The 25252-nt window shown below is 42.2% G+C and overlaps 1 protein-coding gene across 14 annotated transcripts in view; it reads left to right on the top strand.

Moving 5' to 3' along the window:
- Positions 1–25252, top strand: part of TRPM3 (transient receptor potential cation channel subfamily M member 3) — an 899779-nt gene that overhangs the window by 855565 nt on the left and 18962 nt on the right. For all 14 annotated transcript variants that reach the window (XR_006338658.1, XR_006338659.1, XM_043891369.1 and 11 more), the window contains 3 exons: positions 21551–21701; positions 21822–22021; positions 23977–24109. Coding sequence is in view for 12 of the 14 variants with exons in the window: in XM_043891369.1 (XP_043747304.1) it covers positions 21551–21701; positions 21822–22021; positions 23977–24109 (484 nt within the window). In the remaining 2 variants the exon portion in view is untranslated. The remainder of the gene's footprint in view (positions 1–21550; positions 21702–21821; positions 22022–23976; positions 24110–25252) is intronic.

Raw genomic sequence — 25252 nt, 5'->3', positions numbered from 1 at the left:
GGATCAAACCTGAGTTTCCTGCACTGCAGGCGGATTCTTTACCACCAAGCCACCTGGAAAGCCCTGTGATAGGGTTATTGCCCGATTTCTAATGGATAAGGAAACTGAGTCACAGAGAATATTATGTACATGTTAGATTGAACTATGAAGTTGCCATTTTTGTAGGTCAAAATTGTTTACTCTCAGAAATTTCATGTGGTTTGACCTAATAAGTAACTTGCCTAAAGTCCATGGCTATTTTGAGAGGCAGATGCTAGACTTTGAACCCTGGCAGCTGACTCAAGAGTCTGGGCTAAGAGCCGGCTAGAGGGCAACACATGCTGAATGCATACTGTCTACCCAGCGCCATCTAATGTTTTACACGTATCAACAAGTCATTTATCTTTGCTTCAACACTCCTGAGGTAGGTATGATAATCACCTAATTTATAGTTGAGGAAACAGAGACTCAGAGAATTTAAGTGACCTGCCAAAGCTTACACAGCTAATAAATGGCAGAGCTGGGATTTGAACCCAGGCTGACTGGCCCTGGAGACTGGATTCAGTGCTCCCTGCCTCTCATATATTTGTAGATGTGATGTGACAGAATTTGAACTGAGATAAGCTTTCACTTCATTTCAGTACTCTGGAGAGGAAAGGCTTTTCTTGTCAAACCTCAATACAGATCCTCAGGACTTTGCATTAGAAGGACACACGAGAAAAGGACATTGTATTTTCTGGACAGCTCAAAATGAATGATGTTGTTATTCTGATGGAGTAGAAAACTGACCTCATAATTACTTCAAAAATAAGGAAATAAAAGACAGATGAAAGATAATGGAGCTAAAGGAGAGAAAGAGAATGTGAAAGACTAGAAGATGGATTATAGAAGGTATTTTAGATGTTTCTATGCTGGAGATATTTGGAATCAAGTATTTTATTTGTAACTGGTTAGCTTGTTCCTACTCTTAAATGATTGACTGACCATTCAGTGGGCATTTGGTGCTTGGATCTACTCTGTTGAACAATTAGTGGTCATGTCAGAATGACCCAATATTCCATCTATTTAATTTATACCCAGACTCTCTTAGGCAAAGAAGAAAAACCTAGCCACCGTTGCTATCCAGCAAATTAACTTTTTAAAGTGTCATTTAATAATATGATCTAAAACTCTTCTGATCTTAACTATCACGTGAATCAAATTAGAAGAAAAGTTTGAATTATAGAATATTTTTAAATGCGGTTTTATTTTTACATGTAGAATATCTTAAATTAGGCTAGCTAGCTATGGATTGTTTAGCAAGAAAATTCTACACAAAGAGTCCAAGAATCTAAAGTAATTTCAATCTTGAGTACAAAATAATTCAGATCACTAGATCTACACAAATATGAAAACCTCTTTATCTCTTTAATCTCAAAATAGAGCAAATTAAGGCCCATGAACCATTGTTTGTGGATCAATGTTCTGGCTCAGTTCTGTGGAAATATAATTTAGACTAGAGCCAGGCCCAAACAGGCATAAGTATAAAAAATATTAACTAATTCATATGACTATTTAATTATTTAAATTAAAAGAGGCTGCAGTGACTATATCACTGGCACCCCTCTGCCCACTTGGGCCTGTACCTGCCATATACAATGGCAATTCTTTTGCATTGTGAAGTACATAAACATGACTGTGGACATCTCTGTTGATATCAGATGCTGACATACAGACTTCCACCAGTTAGTAAAGCCAGATCCCTTCATTTGATATTCCTCAACTTGACATCACTGGCTCCTGTTGTAATGTGGAACCAGCTGGAGCAGTGCATATCCATGGCAACCATCAGTATAACCAATTCCTTCACTCACCTAGTAACATGAAATAATGGACTACCCTTTATAACACACAGCAGCTAACAAGATTTGGTTTTGTTCCTTGATTATACATTATTTTGGCTTGGCCCTCAGTCTCTTCTTAACAGAGATCCTACTGCAAACCCAACACTACTATGTTAAATGAAGCTATCAGTCATGGTGGATGCAAATAGCTATAACCTAAGAAAGCTGCTTATTCTTGGGCCCATTTGCACACTTTAGTGAAATGGAGAGATCTCTGTTTCCATGGGTAAAAAGCAGACTGTTTACACAGTCAGCTGGGATAAATGAGACCTATGGAAGGCTTAAACTGAGTCTTCAAGCCTGTGGCTTGAAGCATCAGAGCACTCTAAATGATGCTTCCGGGCCTGGAATTATTCATACCCCTTCCAAAGAATATTAGTTTAATCATTTTCAAAGGTACTGTTGAACAATAAATAAAATAAAACCTGGGATTTCAAATTTCTTTCATTATATTTGTGGTGATAAATATACATTTTTCCATTTACACTGAATGTATTATCCACACAGATGTGGTTCTAAAGTAAGCATGTTGGCCTAAAATCACTTCTGGTTCAATTTACTCTGAAAAGTTTTTATAACATGAAAAGAGTATTATTTATGAACATTGTCATTTGAGAGCCACTGACCCAGACAAAAGAATGAAACACAAAGATAGTCTAAATACAATTGTCTGGGCACAAAAACCTTCACGACTCTAATGTAACTCTCAACTCCATCACCATGAAAAATAACACGATGTGGTAGTTAAGATGATGAAATCTTAGGTTTGAATCCAGGCTCTGAGGTCTCTTACTAGCTGTGTGTCTTTGGGCAATTCACTTGCCTATTTGTGCCTTGGTTTACTCACCTGTAAAATGGACATTAAAGAATCTACCTGATGTGGACTAAATTGTGCCCCCCCCCCCCCGCCCTGCAAAATTCATAGGTTGAATCCCTAACCCCCATTGTGACTGCAATGGGGCCTTTGGAAGGTAATTAGATTTAGATGAGATCACGAGGGTGGGCCCCTCATGATGGGATTAGTGCCCTTATGAGAAGAGACAGAAAAGACCTTTCTTCTCTCTCTGCCTTCTGAGGACACAGTGAGAAGGTAGCCATTTGAAGCCAGGCTGAGGGCTGTCACTGGGGAACCAGATAAGCTGGCTATTTGATCTTGGACTTACTCACCTCCAGAATTGTGAGAAGTGTCTGTTATTTAAACCACCCAGTTGTTGGTATTTTATTTTATGGTTGTTTGAGCTAAAACACCACCTTATTCTTTTTTTCATATTTTTATGAGCTGAAAATTATAAAGCATGCAGAATAATGCCTGAAATATAGCAAGTGTTTTCTTAATTGGTTTTCAAATGAAATTTTTAAAAAAATAAATGAATGGGTGGGAAATTCTAAAGTTTCTTTCAGGGTTTCCACCGTTTTGTCTTATGATTAGCCTCCATAATTGTAATAATCTTTTTTAAAAATTGTTTGTTACCATAACAAGTGAGCTAATATATATGAAGGTATCTGCCATAGAATCTGATAGACCCATCTCTAGGGCATTTGTAACCACAGTTGTCTGCTATAAAAATACTTTTTTTTATTAATACTTGAGTTTGAGACTTGTTTCATCAGACCCACATCAACCTGTCCTTTGAAAAGCTATAGTGAAAAACCTGGCCATCTGCCTTATGTCAGTTCAAGTAGACATGTCCTATTGTGGCCCCAAGGAACAATGACCTCACTCAGCCCACTGGACATTGGTTGTCTATAGTCTTTAAGTAGAATTGCATCTTACACTGGGATTTGGTTGTAGCTAGGTGGTACATTAAGTGCATATAGGAGATCATTCCTTTGTATCTTGTTAGCTAACTTAGCAGTCAAGCTAAGTTAGTTTTCCTTCCTCTTTAGTTTTCCTTCCTCTTCTCTCCACTCTCCTTCCAGGTGGGGGTGGGGGTGTGTGCACACATACATGCTTATCATTGAGCAAGCAGCCCAGAGTCTGCACATTAACCATTCTCTTTTTATGAAATAGTTGTATAAGATAGAAAGAAAGAACATTCAGTTACAAACTTCCCAAGTTTGCAACCCACAAGCTGGTCCACCAGAACCCAGAGAACATCCTTTGTTTCACAATTAGGCAAGAGATCTAGTAGAAAAAGCCCAACTTGTAGAAAAAGCCCAACTTGTTTCCTTTCTATGTAGGACTCAGAAACTAGCCATTTTATATTGCTCTGTGGTTTAGTTTTCAGATTTTCCTACAGGTCTGTTCAGATTAACTTGGCCAAAGGAAATGCCTCCTCTGAGATACTACATGAAGCATACATTTAGGAAAATTGGGAAGGCCTTTAAAAATATATATCATATGTTTTTCACATGTCATTAGCTTGTACTTTGTGTGATAACAAAGTGAAGCCATCTAATTTTCAAATACTTGAATCAACATGGTCAACTCAGTTGATCACTTGTGAAAAAAAGCAGCATCTTTGGTGTGTGTGGGGTTTTGTCTACGTACAGGAGATAAATACAGATATTATATAAGCCATCTATTTCATTTAAAAAGAGGTAACAACCTTCCTATTTTCATGAAGAAAAGATATGCATATTTAAACCCACCCTTTCTTTGCATATGCATTGTGATAGATAGACACACTTTTGAATAAAACCATCTAGAAGTTTTTCAGACTAACTGTGACTACAGCTTTTAGTTAGGTTTCCTGCCCCGGGAAAGGTTAGGATACTTAAGAAACAGAGGGTCTCTGCCTGTCCCTAAGCTTATTGTTCATTCACGCAGCAGGTACAGCAAATAGTTTGCACTAAGAACTACCAGTGAGGGGTTTAAGCGGCAATGAGAGAAGCTTGGATTGTGTTCTGAAGTCATTATAATAAGAACCTTGTTCCTTCTCCCAAGACTCATACTGTGAGGACTTCTTCTATCTATAAAAGTTGATTTTGCTCAAATCAGCTTTCCCTCAGCAGGCTGCTCGTTTGGCCAATAAATGCAGAATAAGTGTTGACGTGGCTAGGATTGAAAGGCAGAGTGAGCCCAGGCACCTGTTCTCATTAGCCCTCCATCTCTGTATGCCGGTGGACACAGGCGGAGTCTGAGAGCCACCCCTGCAGGCTGTGAAGGACCAGGGTTTAGCTCCCGTTAGTCCACCACCTAGGGACAGACGGTTGGCCCCTATTTCATTTCAGGGCATGCGTGCTAATTCAATTTAGTTGTTTCCGACTCTTTGCAACCCTATGGACAGTAGCTCACCAGGCTCCTCTGTCCATGGGATTCTCTAGGCAAGAATACTGGAGTGGATTGCCATGCCCTTCTCCATGAGATCTTCCCAACCCAGGGATCAAACCTCTGTCTCTTATGTCTCCTGCACTGGCAGTCAAATTCTTTACCACTAGCACCACTTAGAAAGTCCTCACTTAAGGGCTTTGAGGGTCTATTGGGGAAAACAGCAGTAATGAAGAAAGGGCTTACTGAATAAATGAAAAAACTGTCAGGCAGTAGCCAGAGTAGATGAGGGGGAATTACTCAGCTGCTTTAGTAAAGCCAATAAGAATTAACAATAAATAGCAATGCCTTATCATGACCTGATCGGATCCTGGGAGATCCTTCCATAGACCCAAAATATGACATCCATCCTCCCTCCACCCATTAGCATTCTTCTTTATTCTCTGCTCCTTTCTGTATCAGACTCAGTCCTGGTTCTTAGAACACAGCAGGAGTGCTTATGGCCCAGGGCCTTTGCCTTAGCCCTGCCTGCAGCTTCAAACACCCTTCCCCAGACTGCTTCTTAGCCAACTCCCTCATCCAAGACTGGGGTCTGTCCCCATTTCACCTTCTCGTTGCCGTTCCCAGGCGCTCACCTGCCCTCATGATCCTTCTTGCCCTGCCTTACTTCTACAGCACTTATCCCCTTCTACAACGCCACTTAGCTTACTTATTTATGATGCTATCATTTATTTTCTGCCCACCTACCACCTCTCCCAATGCAGGCTGAAGAAGGGCAGGGATCTTTGATGCTTCGTTAACTGGTGTAATCCAAGCACTTAGAACAGTGTCTGGCACATCGTAGGGGGTTCATAAATACTTGTGGAATGAATGATGAGGGGATCTAGGCATGTACTGTCATCATTATTAATATTATTTCTATTAATAGTATGATTTTATCACGCTCGGACATTTTATTAATCATTGACCTACTCCATAGTGTATAGATGGCAAATATCAGACCTGGGACTCCAACTGAGCTCACTGAGATTAGTAGCTTATGTCTAGTAACTTCAAAGAACGCTTAAATAAGATGGGTCGCTTATGGATAGACTCCAAAACAGGAAACATACAAGGATATTATTGAAAATATTCAAACCACAATTCAGAGCAAAGTGCCTTTTCCATCTTGCTCCTCTCTATGCACCCCACCACCCTGCTTCTCCACTTCATCAACATCCAAGTTTCTTATTTTTAACAGGTAAACTTTTCAAGATAATAGTGTTTGTTTTCACTGATGTGTGCCAGTGTTGCTCTGGGAAAGAAAAAAGTTGTTAGCCCACTGTACAAGGGTGTACTGTCATCCAACTCTCTTGTTATAATAATGATAATGTTTCTGTTCTGCCTCAGTTGGACTCCTAGTCACGTGACAGCAAGTGGTGGGCACTGGAATCTGAGCCCACCCACAGCAGTTGAGGTTTAAGTAGAACACGAACTAATGATGATCCAGAGTCTTTGTTTGAGGAGCAGGAGTTGAAGTGTGAGATGCTCACATTTTATTAATAGCAGTAAACAGACAAGCAGGCAGAGGGGCCTTCAAGTGAAAAGGGGGAGAGCAGAGTCTGGGATCCGGAGGGCAGTGCAGGGAGGACAGGCCCGCTCTCAGACAGAGCCAGGAGCGCGAGGTCTGAGTATAAACGGATTTCCTCTATTACCTGCCACTTCCCAGGGGATTTGTACATAATGTCAGCAGGAGCTTGTGTTTGCTTGCAAATGCATTCCTGAATGTTAGGGGCCACATTGATTGTTCCCCTTAATGTCCTGTAACTCTGGGGGTGCAATCTGATGGGAGTCGGCAGGAGCCATGGATCATTTCCGTGGAGCTGATCCAGCCTGGTATTCCTGATGAAATACACAGAGATAGCAAAGCCTGGCCTGAAAGATTGGTGACCAATCCTTCTCGGCCCAAAGAGCCCTGATGTCAGGTTGCTGGTTTCTTTTCATGAGACACTCCCTCTGGAAGAAGGCCCTGGCTCTTCCCTCTTCATATGGCCAATAGGACAGATGTGTGGGGTTCTGAAAAATTATGCAGTCCTTCTTTAAACAAGAACAAGAAGCCTATTCCTTACTGTGAGGCATGGTGGCTCGGTGGAATAGACCCACCGGGGGAACCTTCCACAGTCAAGGCAATGAGGAGGGAGTCACGCTCCCTGCACGTGGGCTGGAAGGGACACCTGTTTCTGCCCTCGAAGCTCTGGACAGGGTGTCCTTGAAGCATGAGGAATCGGGATGAGAATGTCACAGTCAAGAGTTACAGTGGAGATGGACATAGCACAAATTCCAGGAGAGCAATTCATATATTTGACTTTTTTCTCTGAATGTTTTTGGTTTCGGTTTGAAGAAGAAAGAAGCTTGTCTAATCTTATTTTGCTTAGGCAGATATCCAAGAGAGTGAGATGAGCCCGCAGTAAAATTGGAACTTAAGTGCTTTTTATTTCCATCCCTCTGACCCCTCCCTGAGCCCCCTTCCTCGCTCTCTCCGGGGCTGCTCCCTAATTCCCGTGAGCCCCCAGCACACTGGATCTGGGCCTGCTCTGATGAAACTACCAGCCTGAGAAGCTGTTCCTCTCTGAGGGGTTCATTGCTGTGTCTTCAACTAGAGGAATGTTGCTTGCAAGAAAACAAAACCCACTCAAACTAGATTAAATAAAGATTGACTGTAAGTGTCTAAGAGGAAACCTCAAGAACATTCAAAGACAGGAAACAAAGCATGACGTAAGCTGACTGGAAATGAAGCTGGAAGTGGTTTTGGGAAGCCAGACTCTGAAGACATGACCACTCGACTGCTTTTCTCTCTGCTTGTTTCCAGGCTCAACCAATCAATCACCTCTCGTTCTCTCTTTCTCTCTGACTCTTGCTTCTCTTTCCTTCCCCCCTTTCTTGCCCTTTCCTCTCAGATGGCTTGCTTTATTTTTAAATGGCTCAACTGGGCCTGACTGCATGATCTCCAGTTAATTAAGTCCCTGCCATCTTCTTCTTTTTTTTTTCATTTATTTTTATTAATTGGAGGCTAATTACTTTACAATATTGTAGTGGGTTTTGTCATACATTGACATGAATCAGCCATGGATTTACATGTATTCCCATCTTCTAACTAAAGTCTCTGCACCTCAGTTTAATGTTTTTAATTTATTTTTAATTGGAGAAAACCTGCTTTACAATGTTGTGTTAATTTCTGCTGTAGAACAACGTGAATCACCTGTATGTATACGTACATACCTTCCCACTTGAGTCTCCCTCCCACCTCACCCCGCATCCCAGCCTTCTAGGTCATCACAGAGCACCCAGCTGATCTCCCTGTTCAGCTTAATTTCTAAAAACCAAGTCTGATTAGCCATTGGTCATTCAGTGAATTGGCTCCTTGCTCCTTCGATGATGGTGGGAAACCTGCTCCCTGGGCAATGATGGGATGTGGCCTGAATTAAGGGAGGAGGGTGAAGAAATTAGGAAAAGGCTTTGTCAACCTGACAGACCTAGGGCTACCTCTTGTAGCCGTGAGCAGGGCCAGGGGAGTGGAACGTGTATATCAGGCATCTTTGACATTATCTATTGACAACAGATGTTGATATTATCTGTTGATAATGCTGTAGGACAAACCACTCCAGAAGACAGTGGCATAGAGCCGTAAGCATTTATTGAGCTCAGTAGCCTGTGGGTTGCCTGGATGGTTCTTCTGTCTTGACTAGGCTTTGGGAATGTGCCCAGGGGTCAGCTGGCTGGCAGCTGATCCAAAACAACCTCAGCTCACACAACAGAAGTAACTAGGACCAGAGGGTCCTGTATTTTATCCTCCAGCAGACTGGCTCAGGCATGTTCCTCGTGGTGATGGCTGAAGTGGAAGAATGGAAACAAAAACACCTCACGGGTGTTTTCAAGTTCTATATGGGTCACATTTGCTAACATCCCCACGGCCAAGAAACTCACATGTCTAAACTCAGGGGCAAGGAATCAAGGGGCAAGGAAATAGAACCTGCCTGTTTAGTCAGAGAAATAAAACTATCAAATCACATGGCAAGGGAGGTTGGATACAGAGGGAGAGAAATTGGAGCTATTAATGCAGTTGATTTGCTGCATCATGACAACAGACTCACTGACATGTACAACAGCGAGTCTAGGCACATATCCTTTCCCGGCAAGTTTTGTACAGGATCTTTTGACAGTATTTCCTGACCACAAATCATGAATTTTGAGTCCTTCTTAAATAACAGCAAGTAAATGACAGGTGTCTCTAAACTAAAGAATAAATTAAAAAATAGCTAGAGCAGAGAACCAAGATAACGGAGGGCATTGGATGTTCCCCACCTCCCCCCTCCCCTGCCTATAATTCACATACAACATACCTAGGCTTATAACATCTTGCTTTCTAATTCACTGGATTAAAAAACAAAAGCTTATTAATTTAATTGTGCTTCCTAAATAGCTAAAAGCTGAGCGTGTGTAACCCTAACCCTCTCAAATTAGAGGCTCTGTTATCAGTGACTTCTTTTTCCCTCCTGGTGGTGTCTAGGTTCTATATCCATGCAAAGGAGCCTAATTATATGTTTGCTTTTCTGATAGGAATGAAAAGAATACAGCTTTTGTAAGTGGCCTTTTATAAGTTAGCTCCTGAGATAGATAGTCCAGTCTGGGGCTTATTCTGGTCTTCGGTTCCTTTTCTTAGATTCATAGAGTAATAAAATGTCTGGACTAGATGGGGCTTAGAAATCTTCCAGCATTTCCCAACTTTAGTTAGTCCCATAAACCATTTGCTGTTTGTAACATCTGTCCACTCTGTAATATTTTGAATTAAGTTATCTCAATTTCAAAACCTAAATTAATTTATTTTTAAAAATTTATACCGTGGCCATAAGTTGAAAACTCAGTGTGATTTGATGTAATAGAAAATGACCATAAAATAAACAGAATGAAAACACCACATTGTTATGAAATTCTGTCCAGATGCTTGGGCCTTCAGCCTGCCCAATCTTTACTAAAAAGGAAGCTTAGCAAATGTGAAGGAAGCATTAAAGAAATATTATCCTCAAATTGATGCATTCCCTCTGATGGAGTCTGGAAGATGTAGAGAGGCTTGAAAAGGTCATGACTTCCTCACTGTCCAGTTCAGAGCTGCTTCGTGCCCTGTTCCTGTATCCTACAATCATCTCGGACTTTCTGAGTTGGGTGGACATCATACTGGAGGGGATGTCAATAGTCCAAGTCCCTCCATTCACAGATGAAGGAGCCCAGGCCTCCTCTTATGCCTTTTTCATGGTTGCCTTTGTACAGTGTCACTACCAACTGGCCTAACATTTAGGCTAGGGGAAGGGAAAAGAAATGAACCACAAAAGAAGGAAACCGCAGAGCTGGTGGGTAGTGCTTTCAACTCTACGAAGTTGGAGCTTACCTGGTTTTCAATTATATCTTCTCTTCCTGGTCTCCTTTCCTAGAGGACATTGGCTATAGCCTATTGAAAGAAACAGAAAGACCCCCTTTCTTCCATAAAGAAGACTTCTGCCTGGGTTTGCTGCCATCTAGGACTCTTAGATCAGGAATCTTATAGACTGTCCACGGAATTCTCCAGGCCAGAATATTGGAGTGGGTAGCCGTTCCCTTCTCTAGGGGATCTACCCAACGCAGGGATTGAATCCAGATCTCCCTCTTTACAGGTGGATTCTTTACCAACTGAGCCACAAGGGAAGCCCAAGAATACTGGAGTGGGTAGCCTATCCCTTCTCCAGCGGATCCTCCCAACCCAGGGATTGAACCAGAGTCTCCTGCATTGCAGGTGGATTCTTTACCAACTGAGCCATCAGGGAAGCCCTCTTAGATACATACAGCTATACAAAAGGAGGCGTCTCTAGTTCTCTTGCCCAGAAAAGCATTGTGTCAGAAAAAAAGGCCAAAAAAGCAGGGCTATGTAAGTCTTAATTCCTTGGAGTAAGCCATAGGAGCTGTGTTAATGGCATTCTAAATTCTCCATGCCAAAAATAAATAAATAAATAAAAATAAATCCTCCATGCCAAACTATGGATTTTCAAAATAAGGTGGAGAAATAATCTTTTCTCTCCTTATCTTTCCAAGATGGAATTTTAGTTGGAAATCCTTTCTTTAAAAAAAAAATGGATAAATGTAGTCATACACTCAACTAAGCTCTTTATTCCATTGCCTATGATTTGGAATAAGCTATAATGCAAAAAAGCAAAATGGCTGTCTGAGGAGGCCTTACAAATAGCTGTGAAAGGAAGAGAAGTGAAAAGCAAAGGAGAAAATGAAAGATAAACTGATTTGAGTGAAGAGTTCCAAAGAATAGCAAGAAGAGATAAGAAAGCCTTCCTCAGTGATCAGTGCAAAGAAATAGAGGAAAATAATAGAATGGGAAGGACTAGAGATCTCTTCAAGAAAATTAGAGATATCAAGGGAACATTTCGTGCAAAGGTGGGCTCAATAAAGGACAAGAATGGTATGGACCTAACAGAAGCAGAAGATATTAAGAAGAGGTGGCAAGAATACACAGAAGAACTGTACAAAAAAGGTCTTCACGACCCAGATTATCACAATGATGTGATCACTCACCTAGAGCCAGATATCCTGGAATGTGAAGTCAAATGGACCTTGGGAAACATCACTACAAACAAAGCTAGTAGAGGTGATGGAATTCCCGTTAAGCTATTTCAAATCCTAAAAGATGATGCTATGAAAGTGCTGCACTCAATATGCCAGCAAATTTGGAAAACTCAGCAGTGGCCACAGGACTGGAAAAGGTCAGTTTTCATTCCAATCCAAAGAAAAGCAATGCCAAAGAATGCTCAAACTACCGCACAATTGCACTCATCTCACATGCTAGTAAAGTAATACTCAAAATTCTCCAAGCCAGGCTTCTGCAATACGTGAACCATGAACTTCCAGATGTTCAAGCTGGTTTTAGAAAAAGCAGAGGAACCAGAGATCAAATTGCCAACATCCACTGGATCATCGTAAAAGCAAGAGAGTTCCAGAAAAACATCTATTTCTGCTTTATTGACTATGCCTAAGCCTTTGACTATGTGGATCACAACAAACTGTGGAAAATTCTTCAAGAGATGGGAATACTAGACCACCTGACCTACCTCTTGAGAAATCCGTATGTGGGTCAGGAAGCAACAGTTAGAACTGGACATGGAACAACAGACTGGTTCTAAATAGGAAAAGGAGTATGTCGAGGCTGTATCCTGTCACCCTGCTTATTTAACTTATATGCAGAGTACATCATGAGAAACGCTGGGTTGGATGAAGCACAAGAATCAAGACTGCTGGGAGAAATATCAATAACCTCAGATATGCAGATGACACCACCCTTATGGCAGAAAGTGAAGAAGAACTAAAGAGCCTCTTGATGAAAGTGAAAGAGGAGAATGAAAAAGTTGGCTTACAGTTCAACATTCAGAAAACGAAGATCATGGCATCCGGTCACATCACTTCATGGCATATAGATGGGGAAACAGTGGCTAATTTTGGGGGGCTCCAAAATCACTGCAGATGGTGACTGTAGCCATGAAATTAAAAGACGCTTACTCCTTAGAAGGAAAGTTATGACCAACCTAGACAGCATAATAAAAAGCAGAGACATTACTTTGCTGACAAAGGTCCATCTAGTCAAGGCTATGGTTTTTCAAGTAGTCATGTATGGATGTGAAAGTTGGACTATAAAGAAAGCTGAGTGCCGAAGAATTGATGCTTTTGAACTGTGATATTGGAGAACACTCTTGGGAGTCCCTTGGACTGCAAGGAGATCCAACCAGTCCATCCTAAAGGAAATCAGTCCTGGATATTCATTGGAAGGACTGATGTTGAAGCTGAAACTCCCATATTTTGGCCACCTGATGCAAAGAGCTGACTCATTTGAAAAGCCCCTGGTGCTGGGAAAGATTAAGGGCAGGTGGAGAAGGGGATGACAGAGGATGAGATGGTTGGATGGCATCACCGACTCAATGGACATGGGTTTGGGTGGACTCCGGGAGTTGGTGATGGACAGGGAGGCCTGGCATGCTGCAGTCCATGGGGTCACAAAGAGTCGGACATGACTGAATGACTAAACTGAACTGAACTGATTGAGGCATTTCTTCAGCCATGTATGAAAGAGTCTATCTTCTTGAAATATCCTTTTTATTCATATTTTAAACATGATGTTCATTTTTATCAAATATTGGTGTTTCATTTCAAATTTCTCATGCTTTTTGAAATCAATATGATGTATATATTAAATAAATAAATGCTTCTTTCCCCCATGCCTTACAGAATAAAATCAAAACAGCAAGTGTCCATCTTTGAGACAAGGATACCAGCACCTGATACTTATTATATGAATCAGATTTTTTTCTTCACACTTTGAATTTTAGTGTTCCATACATGTGTTACCTGATCTGAACAGCTTTGACTATTATTTGTGTTAGTGAAAGCAAGAAACATTCAGAGGTCTCAGTCTGTCTTTACGTTTGTTCACAATTGAGATTCCTCTCAACCCCATATTGGCTCTTTCTGCAAAGGCAGGGGTAAGAGACTTTATAGTTGAGCAAGTTTTCATGGACATCCTGACCCTGTTCTTACTGTCTTTGAAATACTGACAGAGGTACTAAAGCTTTCTGAGCTTCACTCTTTCACCTTTAAATGGGGTAGTAAAATCGATCATGTTTGAGTATTATAAAGATTAAAACAGGTGATGTAAGTAAAGCTTATAGCACAGGACCTTTCCCTGAAGCTTGTGATAGGTGGTCACCAGCACTATTATGTTGGAAAGGCCATTTGAGATAGTGAGGAATACATACAGGCTTTGGGGTCAGAGAGGAGGAGGACCCATTTCTGCTTCATTCATAATTGCATCTCCAGAACCAACTCCCACTGGCGCAGAGGAGGAACTCATTATTTTTTGGATGAATAAATGAATGGTTCTGGCATTATCCCTTATTAGCTGTGTGATCTTGGGTAAGGCATCTCACTCCTCACTGCGTGTTTCCACAGCTGGAAGGGTAATACGTTTGTTATGGACTTGCCGGGAAGCTTAAGTGCAATGGCTGATGTGAAGTGCCCCGCACAGAGGCCAGCACATGCTGTGCTTTCCACAGGTGTTTATTCCAAATCTCTACTGTCCTTCACTTTTGATGATCCCAAATAATGAACTAAGATCAGCAGTTCCTACAGAAGCATCCATTTTAAAAGTTATCTTTTAAAATGGGCAGCAGTCTGTGTCAAGGAGCCCAGGATGTCTGTAGGTGGCCTTTCATCAAAAATGTCAGGGTCTGAGAAAAGCAGGATGTCTAATTTGACCCTTTTGTGTTCCTGGGCAACTTCAAAGTAGTATAGTTTGGGCAAAGGCCAAGCCATGTGGGCATAAGGAGGATCCTGAAAAGAGGCATAGAAATTATCTTTTACCAAGACTTCATTTTCTCATTTTTTAAGGAACTATGAGGAAGGTTCCATTTCTTGTGTCAATGTCAGTTGATTGGTTGTGCTTTCAGGAGTTTTGTCTTAAAAAGGAATCCAAGGCTTCCGCCTGACAGAAGAGTGTCATGATGATTAGCAATGTCTGCCGTGAGTTTAAGATGGGGTGTTATGGCTGGTGTGCCATGAGATTTATACAATAGCATTCAGAAGGGAGATTTGCTATAGACTTTACCCATGTTCCTGGTGGCTCAGAGGTTAAAGTGTCTGCCTGCAATGTGGGAGACCTGGGTTGGATCCCTAGGTTGGGAAGATCCCCTGGAGAAGGAAATGGCAACCCACTCCAGTATTCTTGTCTGGAGAATCCCATGGACGGAGGAGCCTGGTAGGCTAAAGTCCACGGGGTCACAAAGAGTCGGACGTGACTGAGCAACTTCATTTTCTTTCTTCTTTACCCATGTCAGGCATGACCCTTTGCAAGTTAACAGCAAAAACAAATAACCAAACAACGTTTTTCCCCTCTTTCAGCTTTTTGATCTTAATAGGAACCATCTCATATTAGCAGGTCATGGTGGCACTTAAGATCTTGAAGTAAATAGGAAAACAGATACTGACCTAGTGAAATTGATCACAGATAACCCTTACAGAAATGCCTGGCATTGCAGGTTAAATGCACAGTGTGTGATATTCCTGCCTGCATTCTTTTGGCAAATATTTATTGATCATCTTCTATATGCCAGGCAATGTTATGGCTGCTATAGTGAACTAAACAGACAAAAGCACTTTTCCCCATGGCTTTCATTCTAGTGAGGGATACTGTTGACTTTTATTTTGGCTATTATAAAAATTTATCTATGATTAAAAAAAAAAAGACATTCCAGCCACTCCAGAACACGTACAGAAAAAGGAGGGCTTTCTTACTTTCACCTGCATGATCTGGCTGGTTATGACTACACAACCTCTCGTTCTGGAGTCCAGTCATCCATTTCACTTCTACTTATCAATGCACTTTCAGCTTTCTGCCTTGTGATATGCCAATGTGACCCACATAGATAAACCATAGAGAATCTGAATTCTCAGATGTTTCATCCCTTCTAATTCGGCCATAACAGCATGGATGTAGGTGCCCCACTCTGTATCTGTACCCTCACCCTAGGCCTTCTGTGGCCTAATCTTTCTATGATCAGCTTCTAGAATAGGGTTTTATTGACTTTGGGAGTAACTAGAAGCTTTGGCCAAAGTTTCACAAGTGTGTTTCCCCTACCGACTTGATAATAAGTAAAATCTGTGCCATTAGTTTGAGTCAGAGGCCCCAGATGGGCAATTGAACTCTGACCAGTGTAGACCTCATGCTTTCTATGCTTGCTAATGAAAAAGAGCAACAGAGCCTCTGGCTCCTAAAACCCCAAAATTGTGATTCAACCTTGATGTCAGGTCAGATTTCACATTCCCAGTTGCCCCTTCCAGTCTCTTCATGCTACTCCAAGGCTCCAGTGCAGCCTCCCAGGTGTGGCATACACAAAATGTCAACATCTTTAATTATTGTGGACAGGGGACAGGGAAGCAAGTGTGATTTTATTAGCCAGGACTCACTGCAAGTGATAGAAACCCAATTCAAACTGACTTAAGGAAAAAAGGAATTTTATGGTTCATATAACTGAAGAATTCTGGTTTTAGGCATGACTGAATTGGGAATCTATTTCTCTTCTCTGTGATGGAGTCACTCCTGGGCAGGCTGTCTTCACTTGGTAGACTTATATTGCAATGTAAAAAGGGAACTTCTCTTTAACATGAGTCCCAGCAAAGATCTCAAGCCTTATGCTCATTGGTTCTTATTGGTCAGGCTAGGATCACATATCCATCCTTGAACCAATCACTGCCATCAGGGGATAAAATACATGGATAAATCTCCTTGAGATGGAACAGCTCATTTCACCCAAACTTCTGAACTGTGAGTAGCGGGGTGGAGGGGAGTGGGGACAGCTCCACAAAGGGAAACAGGATGCCATTACCAGAGGAAGGGGAAATGTTTACTCAGTAGGTGGAACCACCAAACCTCCTCCAGAGCAGTGGTCCCCAGCCTCCGGGATCGAATGCCTGTTGATCTGAGGTGGAGCTGATGTAATAATAATAGAAATAAAGTGCACAATAGATGTAATGTGCTTGAATCATCCAAAAACCATTCCCTACCCCAGTCCGTGGGAAAATTGTCTTCCATAAAACCAGTCCCTGGGGCCAAAAAGGTTGGGGACTCCTGCCCTAGAGGCACTCTGCTCTGACTGTCACAAACAAAGAGGAAGGGGACAACTTGTCATTTGGAATGAAAGTGGCAGTGACTACACGTTTACTTCTTGCAAAAGGGTTGGGAGAAAAACCACTCGCATCAGGTTCCAAAGCAGAGAAGGAGGAGGTGCAGTGGTAGCTACCAGCCCACATATTCCCAAACATCCACCCATGTGGCATCTTGGGTTTATGTGCCCTGGAGTGTTTCCCTGGGAATATGAACCCCAGATACTGGTTGGGGCCATTTTACAGTCTAGATAACTTATTCTCCATCCTAAAATCTGCTGCTTGTCCTGCCTTAAGGCACCCCATTCATCTTCATCCGTGGTAGACATCTGTAAGTTTGAGTCATAGCACCTTCTAGTACAGATAAATACTCTGAACAAGGACATGGCTAGGAGCCATTACAAAGCAATGTTTGGCACTACCTGCTGCATATAATGTTCACTGCCTCTTTGCTGATTCTACCAAATGAAGACTGTTTCTTACTGATTCATTTTTATTATTATCGCTGTCACAAGGATCATCTAATTCATTTATACTGCACTTGTTGTAGAATCTAGATGATGGTCCTTAAGGCTGATCCTGACTAGCAGCCTGCTTGGTGTCACTCAGGCTAGAGGGGCTACGGCGGTTCTGCTTCTTCAGAGCCCCCAGCAGTGCTCATATCACCCAAATGTGATGTCTGTTCCTTTCTGTGCCGCCTACTGAACTGTGAGTTCCTTAGCAACAGGGACTGTCTCTTTAACCCCCAGCATCTCCTGTATGCAGCATGTTATAACCACTCAACAAATGTTTGTAGAATAAGTGCTATGCTTAGTGATTGCAAAATAAAGAGCATTAAGACATAGTCCCTAACCTTGAGAAGCTTCAAGTCTATTAATTACAAAAATAACCAATGATGACACCAACTAATGTTAATCACTGTTGATGTTAAAGTGCTGAGTGCTAGATACTGAGATAAGTGCTCTCCAACATTATCTCATTTAATGATCTTGACGACCTCCCCCATATATACTAACCCTTTTACAGATGAGAAGGCTGAAGTTCATGGAGTAAACTAACATAGCATCATTTGAAAATGGTGGAATCAGGATTTGAACCCACATCTGCTGAATTAAAATGCATGTTTCTAACCACTGAAGTACTACTGCCACTCTATAAAGGCAGGATGGAAAAAACTGGGGGAGGGTGGAATAAATCAATACTCACAGGATTGTCAGAGAGTTCCCAGAGCCAATTATGATGACACCAAAGCAAAGCAAATCTTATATAAAGATAATGAGTTGGTCCAATTTTGTAACTAGTAGGGAAACCAAGCGGAGATCCAGAGACATGTTGATGACACTATCTGAAGACTCATGGACATGTGCATGGGCCACCTGAAAAACTAGGAAGTACCTACTGTTCTCACTGGTTTTTTTCTGTAGGCTGGAAGAAAGTTTTTTTCTCTAGTGGAGGAAGTGTCTGCATCTTCACTAAATATGGGGTCAGTGGGACTTCCCTGGCAGCCAAATAGTAAAGACTCCAAGCTTCCAATGCAAGGCATACAGGTTCAATTCCTGGTTGAAGAACTAAGATCCTGCATGTCGTGTGGCCAAAAATGAATAAATAAATATGAGGTCAAAAGATGGATGAGTCCTGCCCCTCACAAGTTTATTTTACATTCTCCCAGAATGTAAAGAGAAATCGCAGAATGACATTAAATGGAGATAGGGATCACACTTATAAAAACTATGTGCCCTTTGTCCCTTACCCCAAGCAGTTCTTGCTGCTGCTCTTTGTCAGCTTCCTCACAGGGATCTGAGCAGAAGCCAAAGAAAAGGGCAGCACAGGTCTGACAGCCCCAAAAGAGGTCAAGCCGGGAAGAAGCAGGTAGGATGGGTAGGGATCGTAAGCTTTGCTGAGGAGAGAAAAGCAAAGCGAGCTAGTCCATGAGGCCTACAGCCAAGTGGGTATCAGAGACCCAGGCATCTGGTTGAGCATGAGAAGCTTTCTTGCCAGGCCACAGGTAGGATTTCTGGAAACGACCTAAGGAAAGAGGTGCCAGCAACTGCTTAGAACTAGAACTGTCCAAGATGAGTAGGCTTGCAGAGCTGTGGCGGTTAGTGCTCAGAAACCAAACTGTGTTTAATGATCTCCTTTAGTCACTCAACAAACAGTTTTCACATGTGGATGTGTGTGAATGTGCTGTGTGTATATCCTGAGCTGTGAGAGGAAACCATGAAGAGATATGTTCCCACTGGGAATCTTATGTTGGACACAAAGACCAGTAAATTGGCAACAGTGATACAGTATTGAGAAGGCCCCTCCACCCCCACCCCCGCCCCGCCCCTGCCAAAGGGGCAAACAAAGGGAGCTCTGGGATCATAAGGAAGACAGAATTACTAAAGAAAAAATTATTCATGACATTTGGTAAAGGAAGACTTTGTTCAAGGGGGCTACTGCAATGAAATTCTGTAATAGAAGAGAGAGACTGGGTTTGACTCTGAGTGAAAAATAAAAGGGAAGTTTATAGCCAGGAGCAGGGTGTGGGTCAGTGGATGGAAGATCACTAACAGGAAATATCAGGAGTAAGGGGGGTTTCTGGCTTACTTGAGCTAATGTATTTTTACTGAAGACAGGTCAGGGTGATCACACTTCAGATGGAGGACAGTGGAGGATAAGGAATGTGATCAAATGTTGATGGTGATCAGATACTGAGGATGGGGATTCTGGCTAAATGTACTTAGCAGAATTCTTGCTAAAATTGGACAAATGCAGAGACAAATGTGGAAGTGCACAAACTGAGGCCACAGAAGAGCCTGAGTCGAGTTTGGTCAAGTAGAGGATCTTTGTCAATACCTATCCCAGTCCTGGTTGAAAAGGAGCAGAAAGTTAGCCAAAAGCTAAGTGAGCACTGAAGAATGACTGGGATTCATCCAGGTGAAGCATGGGAGTCAGGAGCAAGGTGTCAGAGGGGCCTTTTGGAAGCATGACTCAAAATCAGGAAGTAAGAGCATGACATTTCTGGGAACTGCAAAAACTTGGTCTAGTTGGTGCTCAGAGGGAAAGGTAGAAAGTGGCAAGAGATGGCATCACGCTAACTACCCTTGGAGTCTGGGCTTCATCCTGGAGCCAGTGAGGGCCTCTGTCGTTGGGTTTTCATTCCCAAGAAGGAAATGATCAGGACCCCTCAATGAGCTGTCTTGGGTCAGTAGTGACACAACTACCAACAACAAAAAAAGATGCCAGCTCTTTGAGAACACCTGATTCCATCCACCCCTGATCCTCTTGCAGGCACATCCAAAGGAAGCACTTTGACCATCTTTTCCTGGCCATTAAAACAGAGTCTTGGTGACCTGATATTATTAAAACCCTCATAAGTTGAGAAGATGTATTTTGGACTTGAGAGCATATCAAAAGTCACATAATTTTTCCAGCCTAATTTTAATTTAGTAGACTCATGTTAGTGGCACTTGAGAATTACTTGGGAAATCTTTGAAAGAAATATCGATGCCAGGGCCACCTTCAGAGATTCTGATTCAATTATCTGGGGTGGGCATTGGCAGTTTTTAAAGATCCCTAGTGCTGCCAGGACTGAGCACAACTGCAGAGCACGGAGCCTAGCCACCTTAACTCCTGAGAAGGAGATGGACTCCCCGTGCCGTCCTCCAGCCAAGAGTCTCGGTCAACTTTGCACACTCTCCCAGCAGATCTTCAGAAGCTGCCTATATCAACTGCTGTGGCTGCTTCACGCCCCACTCCTCTTTTACAAAGAGATGCAAGAGGACCCTGTTGTAAAGCGGGCATTAAACAGCTGGAATCGGAGGGCGACCTCACCTATCCCTGGGCACTCACAGCCATCAGCAGCATCTCACTTCCTGGGCTGTGTAGTCTCTGCAGCCCTGAGGAGCTTTGTCAAGGATTTGTTTTCCCCTGGCTTCACCCGGAAACTCCAAGCAGGCCTCATTAGCACATTACTCATGCTCACCCAGGTCCCACCCATCACTTTCCTCCTCACCCCTACCTCCAGACTTTTTCTTTTTCTCTACTTGCTCGTTTATTCAGTTGCAGTTGGGTTTTGTTCCCTGTGCCCCGAGAAGCACGTTTTTGGAATGGAAATGCTGCTGGAAAAAAAGCAGGTGGCTCCAGGCTCCAGGGTCCCAGCCCATCGCCCCTCGTTGTCCTCCCTGTGAAATGCCATCCATCAAGAGCTCTGAGTGACTGTCCTCCTAAGTCCTTCCCAAGGTGCTACACACCGAGACAGCAGATCATTAACTCAGAGCCCCTGGGTTGTTTCTTGCAACAATTAACAGCTGCCCTGGTGCTAATTCCCAATCGACAGTCTCTCGATGCTGCTGCTCTTCCAGCTGTCGGCTTCTGACCCCCACAGCACATTTTGAAAGTAACATGATGGGGCGATGAGACTCTGCCCCTCCTGAGCTTCTGGAAAGCCCTCACCAGGCTTCCTGGGGAGACCCAGTGCCCCAAGGACTCAGCCAACCAGCAGGGGGCTCCACCCACCTCTTTCAAATGGCAAACTTGGGAAACTGGCAGAACCGACTTCCCTCTGCAGTGGCAGCCCGTAGGGATATTCATGAAGCTTTTGTTTGTTTATTTAGGCTTTTCTGGAATTCTTTTCTGTTTGTTTTGAGATGACTGTATTTTTCCTTCATCTAAAAAAGAAAAGAAAAGAAAACCCCTCTCATTCAAATCAGTCTATGATTTTAATCCCAGAGCCACACAATTTCTCACATCTTGCCTGTGTTGCTTCCTTCAGCTCCCTGTGGACAGAATGAGACTCGAGAGGATGGTAAAATAATCCAACTGCCCCCCTGCAAGACAGGAGCCTGGATCGTGCCGGCCATCATGGCCTGCTACCTCCTAGTGGCAAACATCCTGCTGGTCAACCTCCTCATCGCTGTCTTTAAGTAAGAGGGTCTTTCTTCAGAACCCTTGGAATGGAGTAGGGAGACTGAGGCAGGAGGGGAGTGTGGTGCTGCGGAAAGCAAGGTGTTTCTCACTTGATTATCTCTGGTCTCTTTTTTCAGCAATACATTTTTTGAGGTAAAATCAATATCCAATCAAGTGTGGAAGTTCCAGAGGTATCAGCTCATCATGACTTTCCATGAAAGGCCTGTTCTGCCCCCACCTCTGATCATATTCAGCCACATGACCATGATATTCCAGCACCTGTGTTGCCGATGGAGGAAACACGAGAGTGACCCAGATGAAAGGGACTATGGCCTGAGTAAGCTTTGGGTGACAACCCCCGGCAACTACAGAGCAGGAATCCCCACGGCTTCTATAAGGGATCATACAGGACCACTGGGCACCTGGTTCCTCCTGCTTCCTGCCCACAGCTCTGAAGACTTGGGAGGGATAGGAGGGTATGCTCGATGAAAAAATGGTGCTGGAAAGAAGACAGGAGAGGCTGCAATTGAGCATTCTTAACCTCTCCCCTTTCTTAGATAAAACCGGGCTCCAGCAGGGCTGTCTTAGCACCTTCAGAGGTTCTAAGCTTCTTACTTGCCAGACATCCCACCACAAGATATATGGACCATGTTAACATGCTCCCAGTGCTACTGTGTAAATCAGCATCCTGACAGGCAGAGTTGTAGGTGACTAAGTTTGACTTCCTATGATTGTCTTTGGGTCTATCGTGTTTTTAGGTCTTAAACATTTCCCAGGCCTTAGGGGTTGTTCCTATATGACTTCATGAGGAAACCAACAGTTTTTTCCATAATCCAAGAATAAAAAAGACCTTCCACCAACCACCTTCTAGCCCAGTATTTCTAAAAGAAGGTTCAATTGGGGAAATAATTCTTTATTATATAGAATTGTTCCACGCATTGTAGAAGATTTAGCACATAGAGCCTCCACTCATTGAATACTAACAGCTCCTGCAAGTTCCTAAATGTCCCCCGGGTACACCCACTGTTAAGAACAGTGGGATCCAACCCCATACAAGCAACCTCCTGTGGTTTCTCAAAGAGTGTAAAATAGACCACCTACACTAAATCTACTGAATCAGAGCCTTTAGGATCATGGCCCAAGAATTACCTCCAGGTGATTACTAGTGCAACTAAAGTTTGAAACCAAAGTCACTTAATAGTCAACTGTTTCTCTAAGTCTGAAGCTTTTAACAATTTCTTTGACATAGCAATGCCTGACCTCTTTCGAGACATTAAAATTGGAAAGTTGGAGAGGGGTTAAGAATTCCAAAATTCACTGTTTCCATTTGAAATACCCATTTAGGCAAGTCGAAAGCTCAGGGGAGAAAAGGTTCAGATTTCCACTGGGCTCTTTCTCCCACTGTATCAGTTACTACTTTGTTTACTTGGTATAAACAGAATACCAGATGAACAATAGCACAAATAAGTAAGGTTTTACTACAAAAAGTGATAAGGTAAATAGCCCAGAGCTCAATAATGACTCACTAAAATCAAAGACCGAAGCCTATTTTTAGACTTAGCTATTCCCTGTCACACTGTCTTGTCTCACAGTAGCAAAATAGCTGCTGTCCTTCCAGCCCTCACATGTTCATGGTCAAGGCATAAAGAAGTATGAAGATGAAAAAAGGTAGAAAGTATCAACCACATACCTGTAGTTTCTCAGGAAACCAAAATCTCTTTCCAATACCTTTGAAAGAAAAAGGTGTTGGAGGTGGGGTGTGGATTGAAATGTCAACCCTTTCCTGCAGCATATTTTTTTTTTTGTACCTTGAACCAAACTGTGTTTCTTGGTTGCTGCTAACTCCAAGGAATTCTGCAAATATTTGGCTTTCCAGTCTCAATAGTTGGAAGAGGGAGGGGAAATTGCACTACAAAGGGCTTTTAGTAAGGCAAATGAACAATGTGTGTCTGCCATACTGCTCAGCCCAGGAGTTTTTAATAAACCTTTCTCTGCATAGCTTCCCTTTCCTTTATTTAGCTACACTGTTATCCTTACAACATATATTATTCTAACCAGTCTCTGCAGTAAACCAGGTATACTTAGGTGAGATTCAGAGGTCCATAATGAATCTAACACCCAGAAAGAGGACAATGACACAAGTCACCTTACCAGGTTTGGATTTAGTTTGAGTCTCAGTGAAGAATCGAGGCACCATTCCCTAACCTGATTTGAGTTAGGAATGTCATTAGGTCCACAACTCAGGTTCATTGCTTTTACTTCTCTGCCTCATATCTCTCATCTTTTCCACAGAACTCTTCATAACTGATGATGAGCTCAAGAAAGTACATGATTTTGAAGAGCAGTGCATAGAGGAATATTTCAGAGAAAAGGATGATCGATTCAACTCGTCCAATGATGAGAGGATACGAGTGACTTCAGAAAGGTGTGTTCTCTGGGCACATGTCTCCTGGGGATGTTTTATACCATGGCATGCCTTATCAATTGATTATGTTTGCAGGACCACAAAGAAAACAGAGATCCCGCCCCCCCCTTTTTGCTTATTTTTATTGTACAAGAAATCATTGAGCTTATGAGAGAACAGAACATTGTCTGAAATGTCTATAGATCAAAATCCCAGACTTGTAAGTCCTAGATTTCTCCAGCAGGCAGTAGAAGTCGCCTTCTTGGACACCGGAGATTATTGAGTCCAGGACAGGGCAAGAGTTGTTGGCTTAGACCAGAAATTGGAAAGTTCAGACCTAGACACAAACCAAGAGAGGCCCAGCCCAACTCAAGGCTCTCATCAAGTTTCTGTTTCATGTAGATCACTGAGCATCTTCTCCAAAGGTCAAGATGCTCCTAGTGCCTGGCTTATATGGGTGCTCAATGCCTTCTGAATAAACAACAGCAAGAGACTTGTGAATTAGAATAATCGTTGAGGGTGTTTTTTTCAATTATTTGGGGTTTTTTTATTCTTATAGAACAAGGTAAAAGCAAAGAAATAAAAGCAGATGTTTTTCTACTTACTTATTATACACTTTTAGATATCACTGACCAAATAGGTTTATAGACCAGTAGGGCTGTAAGAAAAAAAAATCTCAAAATAAAGAGAAGAGAATACTTTAAATTTAATGAATCTAACTTTATGCAAATAAATTTACATTTTTTCTGATTTTCCTCATTTTGCTGTAGTCTAATACAAACTTCATTCCAGGCTGGCACATTCCAGCATTTGGAGCACTGCTTTTCTGAAGAACACCCCAAGTATTGCAAAACATTAGTGTAACTTTAAATTTTAAGCACTTGCAATATAAAGATGGCAGAAGTTACTTATAAGTAGTGGGAAAAAGGATGATACATTGATGACATCAGTTGATATATGACTCAGACTTTTAAGATTTGAGTCAGTCACGTCTAGTTTTCATGAAATGACATTTTGTCTGCTTAGCCACTTCATACGTTTTCTCTAATGGCTCAGCAGAAATGACACAAATGACATTTTTCTATCCCTGGCCCATTATTTATTTAAGGAATGCAGTCTAGATAAGTGGTTATATACCCACATGCCATTTAGTGATTGTATCCA

Source organism: Cervus elaphus, chromosome 29 (genome assembly GCF_910594005.1).
Source record: "Cervus elaphus chromosome 29, mCerEla1.1, whole genome shotgun sequence".
Classification (NCBI taxonomy): Eukaryota; Metazoa; Chordata; class Mammalia; order Artiodactyla; family Cervidae; genus Cervus; species Cervus elaphus.
The sequence above is the reverse complement of the archived record's forward strand: the minus strand, read 5'-3'. Positions and strand labels throughout refer to the sequence as shown.